The 6,885-nt window shown below is 50.0% G+C and overlaps 1 protein-coding gene across 4 annotated transcripts in view; it reads right to left on the bottom strand.

The window, feature by feature from the left end:
- The window catches only part of GEMIN7 (gem (nuclear organelle) associated protein 7), an 11,729-nt gene continuing 4,844 nt past the window's right edge, over positions 1 to 6,885 (bottom strand). For 2 of the 4 annotated variants that reach the window (XM_012653424.1, XM_012653423.1), the window contains exon 2: positions 1 to 815. In XM_012653424.1, the coding sequence (XP_012508878.1) occupies positions 412 to 807 (396 nt within the window). In that variant the 5' untranslated portion in view covers positions 808 to 815 and the 3' untranslated portion in view covers positions 1 to 411. Of the gene's footprint in view, positions 816 to 2,170; positions 2,512 to 6,885 lie in introns of those variants that run through there. The other 2 variants (XM_012653422.1, XM_012653421.1) reach the window with 2 other exon arrangements.

Here is a 6,885-nt window from a genome sequence, read left to right as displayed (position 1 = left end):
TTTTCCTGGGATAATTGATTCTTTAGCAGGAGGGGAACATTGGGGAGTATCTTCAGGGTGGTTGAATTTTGCAATCTCGTCAATAAACAACTTCTCTGCAATTTGCCTTCCCTCATTCTCCCGCCGCCACACCCCAGTCTTCAGGAAATGGCATCAGGCCCATATTTCTGTAGAGTTCAGAGTTCTGTGAGGTAGAGCATTCCTTTCAACAGGATCTAGAATTCCTAGGGTTGCAGAATTTTACTGACTAGATCCTGGAGGTCTCAGGAATCCACAGTTGCTTGGAGCCTGGCCCAAAATTCCAGGGGAGCTCGGAACTCTAGGGGGCCCAGAGTTCCTGGCTCAGGAACATTTGGAGGCGTGGGATACAGTGGCTAAGCCTCAGGCAGACAGGTGAACACAATAATGTCTTTATGGCTTGAAGGTGTATGAAATAATGTCACTACATCGGAGCAGCGCCTCAGCCTGCACGCCTATGGGAGTCTGCAGCTGTGACACGTAGAAGTTGGCCACGTCCAGGTCGGTGGCTCCAAAGTGGGCAGCCACATGCACACCCTCGTGCAGCGTGAAGCTCACCTGACGACCCACCATGGCCAGCAGGCTGCGGAGGTAGCGCTCCCGAAGGGTGGCTCGGGCCCGCTGTTCCTGGGACTCCGGAGATTCTTGATCTATGGGACAATCCTGGATTCCTGAAACCTCGGGCTTCAGGGGGGCCCTGCGTCCATCGGGGGCAAAGCCGCGGCTCAAGCCATCAGGGCCCCGGGGGAGCCGGAGCACAGGCACAGGAATGGTCAGGGCAGTCTGCATTGTCCTGGCTGCTGAGTGAAGAAAAAGAGTGGGAAGCCGTTAAATGGGGAGGGGGATAAAGGAGGAGGGAGGAGTGGGGGCAGGGGCCAATCTGTCAGGCGTCTCCACTTAACCCAGCCAAAACTCTGATTCCCCTTAAAATTGGCCCCATGCCTCCCCCCAGTGGCTTGGGCCAAAAACAAAGTGCCACCTGCACAAGACCAGGAGCCCCATGAAGGCAGGAACTTTTGTCTGCTTTTATCACAGCTTTATCCTCAGTTCTGGTCAATTATTGGCCAAAAGAAGGAAGCCCAGCCTCCTCCCTCTCACACACAGCCCATCCAACCCTTCAGGAAATCCTATCTTCCAAACAGATTCTCACACAGTAGCCAGCTTGCAAGGGCTGCCACTGGCCAAATCTGAAACGATTTGAATAATAAAAGAATGATAATTACAGATTACAACCCATTGGATAAAAGGGAAATCCAGAGTCCACACTGATTGTAAATAAATAAATGAATAAATAAGTAAGTAAAGGAGCTAATTTTTTCTATATAGTTTTAGTTGTCCAGCTAATTTCTTTCTATTTTTTTTTTTAGAGACGGGGCCTCGCTCAGGCTGGTCTCGAACTCCTGAGCTCAAACGATCTGCCCGCCTCGGCCTCCCAGCGTGGAATTGCCATTACTGTGGCAATTCTCAGCCTCCTCCTTGCCATTACTGTGGAATGGCAAGTAAATAAACATAAAGGGAATAATGGAGTTGGAAAGTTAAAAATTGATGCAAAAATTTGTGGATGGAACTTTGATGAGATACACGGAATCTGCATAGTCTTAAAGTACCTCCTCACAAGATATTTATTTGCTGTAAAGGGCAAGCAGTAATTTACAGTGGAGAAGCCAGGTGAACACCCCCTTAACTTAGCGATCAAAGCCAACATCTTCCGTAATGGGACACCGAGAAGGACAGGGCACCGCTTTGTGGAATTTCTGCCAAAAATGGATTATCTAGATATGATGATGAGGAAACTCAAATTGAGGGACATTCTATGAAAAAAAAGAAAGAAAACTAACCTGGAGTCTTCAAAAATACAAAGTTCGTAAATGACAGGTCATAAATGACAAAGAAAGGCTAAGGGGAAACTAGATATTCATTCACATCCTAACACTTCTCACACACACACACACACACACACACACACACACACACACACACACACACGCAGACACACGCACCACTGCCAGCATCCTGATGCAGCCACCGTCACTTCCTGCCTGGACTACTGCAGTGAACTCCGCACTGAGTTCTCTGCTTCCACCTTCGCCCCCCTGGTCTGCACCCCACCCCAGGCAGAGGCCCCTGTCAACACCTGACTCAGATCACGTACCTCCTCTGTTCAGAGCGCTCTTGAGGCTTCTGTTTTGCTCAGAGGCAAAACCAAAGTCCTCACCACAGCCTTGAAGGCCCGGAAGGCTCTGGATCCTGCCAGCACCCTCGTGGAGCCCCACGCTTGCTCTCTTCCCCAGGCCACGCTGGCCTCCGCGCTGGTCCGCGGGCGCGATGGCTGGCAGTCCCTTCCTGGGCTCTTGCACTTGCCAGTCCCCGTGTCTGCCTGTATCTCCTTTCCCTCAGTCGGCTGGCTTCAAGGTCGCCGCCTGGCTTCTCCCGCTGCTGGATTCCCCAGCTCCTAGAACACTGCACGCCACAAAGTCCAGGCTCAGAAAATACCGCTCCTGCTCCAAACAGAATGAATGAATGGACTGGTCCGCTTAGCTGTGTGACCTCGATCAAGAGACAGTTTTCTCTTCCATTGTATAGAGAAACCGCACCGATTGTATAGAGAAATTGCTTCCGCTGTATGGAGACATTGCTGCCTATGCTGTTATCAGGATTCAACAGGCTCCTGCCGGACACGACCAGCACATACGACGTTCTCCATAATGGTTACTGCTGACATTAGTAGCATTGCTGTGTGACCTGGGGTAAACTGCTTAACTGCTCTGTGCCTCTGTTGCCCCAGCTGTAAAACGGAGCTCTACTCCACAGGATTGGCTTAGGGACTAGACGACCTAAGCAATGTGTGCTGTTTAGCACATGCCTGGAACACATTAAGCACTACGCTGTCATGTTGAGTGCATAACAGGGAAACACTGGCCTTGTGGGTAGAACTGAGAGAGAAAGAGCTAGGTTTCAGGAGGCTGTACATTCACACCTGTGGCTAAAGTCCCTTCCTCTCTGAAGCCTGGTGAGGATTAACTGAGGTGACTGACAAGTATTGGGCACCCCGGGGCCAGGCACAGAAAGCAGGGGATTAAAATTGTCCTTTTACTTGACTGTTGCTGTCTCTGCAGCTCAACTATGCGCTCCTTACAAGACAGGACCCTGCAGAGACACAGGCCAAGGGTGTAGAGCAGAGGTTCTCCATCTGGGCACTATTGACATTTGGGGCTGGATAATTCTTTATTGTGGCCGGGCGTGGCAGCTCACGCCTGTAATCCTAGCATGCTGGGAGGCCGAGGAGGGCAGATCATTTGAGCTCAGGAGTTTGAGACCAGCCTGAGCAAGAGCGAGACCCCGTCTCTACTAAAAATAGAAAAATCAGGCCGGCACGGTGGCTCACGCCTCTAATCCTAGCACTCTGGGAGGCCGAGGAGGCAGGAGTATCGCTCTAGGTCAATAGTTCGAGACCAGCCTGAGCAAGAGCAAGACCCCATCTCCACTAAAAATAGAAAGAAATTAGCTGAACAACTAAAACTATACAGAAAAAATTAGCTGGTCATGGTAGTGCATGCCTGTAGCCCTAGCTACTTTGGAGGCTGAGGCAGTAGGATTGCTTGAGCCCAGGAGTTTGAGGTCGCTATGAGCAAGGCTGACGCCACAGTACTCTAGCCAGGGCAACAGAGTGAGACTCTGTCTCAAAAAAAAAAAAAAAAAAAATTCTTTATTGTGTTGCGCGGGGCTGTCCAGTGCATAGGTGGAGGGTTTCCGCAGCATCCCTAGATGCCAGTAGCGTCCCCCCTTCAACTGGTGACAACCAAAAATGTCTCCATTGGTGAATGGTCTGGCATGTGAAATACATTTCAATCAAGTTGTGTTGTTGTTGTTGTTTTAAAGTATCCATAAATTACCAAATGTCCCCTGAACCGCTGATGCAGGTAAACAAGTCACAGAGAGGCAAAGGAGAATAAAGATGGCTATGAAATATCCAAGTATCACTGAGAACCAGCAGAATGCAAATTAAAGCTACAATGCCAAAGCATTCTTCGCCTCGATTGGGAAAGATCAAAAATGTTGATAACGCACTCTAGCCCGGGCAACACAGTGAGACTCTTGTCTCAAAAAAAAAAAAAAAAAAAAAAGGTTGATAACGCATGGTGCTGGTGAAGCTGTGGGGAAACAGAAATTCAAATCCCTTGTGGCCAGGGCTGTCCATTAGGATAGCCAAAGGAGCAATTCGATAGTTTCCATGGAAACAGCAAAAGCATAGTCATTTAGCATTTCTAATTGGAAGACTGGAGAGGGGTGTCTGCCTTTTTGCACCTTTCTGTACCATATATTTGTGTATTCAAAATAATTTTTAAATTTTAATTTTAGGAAGGAAGAGGCATATGGTAATGCTTCCATGCCCTTTAAAAAAATGTTCGAAATAGCTCTCCCCCTCAGGGATCTGAACCTTGTCACCCACTCTGCATAACTAGCTGCCAAGTCTTACTGATCTGACACCCCCACAGGTGGCCCAAATAGAATCCTTCTTGGCAAAACATATAGCAGAGGCCGGCAAACGTTCTTTGTAAAGGGCCAGACGGTAAATGTTTTAGGCTTCCTGGGCTATAGGGTCTCCGCCACTACTCAACTCTGCCATACCAGCCTGAGCAAGAGCGAGACCCCATCTCTATTAAAAATAGAAAAAATTAGCCGGGCATGGTGGCACGTGCCTGTAGTCCCAGCTACTCGGGAGGCTGAGGCAGGAGGATCGCTTGAGCCCAGGAGTTTGAGGTTGCTGTGAGCTAGGCTGACGCCACTGCACTTGAGCTTGGGCAACAGAGCGAGACTCTGTTTCAAAAACAAAACAAAACAAAAAAAGCACAAAACTCTGCCACAGTACCAGGAAAGCAGCTGTAGACAATACATAAACAAATGAACATGGTTGTGCTCATAACCTTACTGGGATGCTGAAATTTAAATATATAATTTTCACACACACAAAAAAGTTTTTTTAAGTTTTTGAACCACTTTAAAAATGGAGCCTGGGCATTGTGGTGGCTCACATCTGGAATCCCAGGACTTTGGGCAGCTGAGGTGGGAGGATGGTTTGAGCCCAGGAGTTCAAGAGCAACCTGGTCAACATAGCAAGACCCTCATCTCCACAAAAATTTTTTTTTTAAATTTAGACAGGGGTGGTGGCATGCACCTGTAGTCCCAGCTACTTGGGAGACTAAGGTGGAAGGATCCCTTGAGCCCAGGAGTTGGAGGTTGCAGTGAGCTGTGATGATGCCACTGCACTCCAGCCTGGGCAACACAGTGAGACCCTATCCCAAAAAAAGAAAAAAGGAAAAGACACTGTTAGCTTTTGTGCCATACAAGAACAGGTGGCAGGCCTCAGCTGACCATTCTGGGCATAGAGGATGGGAGTGCAGACCAGGTGGGGGTCGGGGGGTGTCATAATCCTACAGGGATCTGGGCAGGTTACTGCAACTCTCTAAGCAGCCTCTCTGCTCTGGTTCCTCGCCCGTGGAATGAAGCTCCCCCAAAAAAAGGCCTCTGAAGGTTGTCAGGGGAATCTTGGTGTGCGGCGGGGGCGGGGGGGTTGGTGATCACTCTGGCAAAGGACATCTCAGAGAGCTGGACAGGGGGCCCTTGGACTCCTTGCTTTCTCTCCCACCCACATCCAATCCATCAGCAAAGCTTGTTGGTTCCACTTTCAAAAATGCATCCTGAATCCATGATCTCTCACTATCCCTACTCAGCCCGTCCTAGATCCAGCCACCATCATCACCTCCCATCTGGTCTACTGCAGTCACTTCCCCACTGGCCTCCCAGGCCCTATCTTCTCTCCACAGTCTGCCCGCCCCAGCCCCCCACCGGTGGTGAGAGGGGTCCCGTTAGAACTGAATCCCATCACATCCCTCAGAACCTTCCATGGCTCCTGCCTTAACCAGAGCAAAAGCCAAAGTTCTTACAGTGGCTACAAGGCTACTGTCACATCTCTGACTCCTCCTCCCTCCCCTTGACCCTTTGCTCACTGTTGTTATTCCTTGACCATGCCAAGCACAGTCCTGCCTCAGGGCCTTTGCACTTGCTGTTCTTACTGCCTGGACCCCTCTTCCAAATAGGAGATTATATATTTCTAGATACATGGCTCATCTTCCTCCCTTACTTCACTGAGAAAATTTGCAGCCCCTTCGCCCATGCTGGGCAGTTTAGGGAACACATCTATGGTCGAATCAGCCTGATCCTGTCCTCAGGAGCTCACAGTCCAATGGCAGACACAGACCTGTCCCCGGACTGTGATAACCCAGAGTGGGCAGGGCTGGAATGAAGGAGCCTAGAGGGGACAGCTGGCCCAGCCTGGGGGGCAGAAGGTGGTTTCTAGGAAGGCAGCTCAGGAAAGATCCCTATGATAAGGTTACATTTGAGCACAGATCTGAATGAAAAAAGAGCTCCAGCTACGCGGGAATGTGGGGGAACACGTTCCAGTCCAAGGGAGCAGCGAGTACAAAGACCACGGAAGGGTGGCTCTGGGGCATAGCCAGGCAGGCAGAATGGAGGAGGTGGGGGCAGGGACAGATCGGGCTTCTGCTCTGAGTGAGACTGGAGCCGCTGCACAGTTCCGAGCAGGGCGACAGGATGCGGCATAGGTTTTCACAGGATCCCTCTGCCTGCCGCACGGGGAATAGACAGTGAGGGACCAAGGGAGAAGACCACTGTGAATGGGATTAAGTGATATTGACATTGCCTAATTCTTTATTTTTATTTTTTGAGATAGTGTCTCGCTCTGTTCCCCCAGGCTAGAGTACGGTGGTGTCATCATAGATCACTGCAACCCCAAACTCCTGGGCTCAAGCGATCCTCCTGCCTCAGCCTCCCACGCAGCATGGACTA

This window comes from Propithecus coquereli, unplaced genomic scaffold (assembly GCF_000956105.1).
Source record: "Propithecus coquereli isolate 6110/MARCELLA unplaced genomic scaffold, Pcoq_1.0 Scaffold42, whole genome shotgun sequence".
Classification (NCBI taxonomy): Eukaryota; Metazoa; Chordata; class Mammalia; order Primates; family Indriidae; genus Propithecus; species Propithecus coquereli.
Note: the sequence above shows the minus strand (reverse complement) of the source record. Positions and strands in the feature narration are given on the sequence as shown.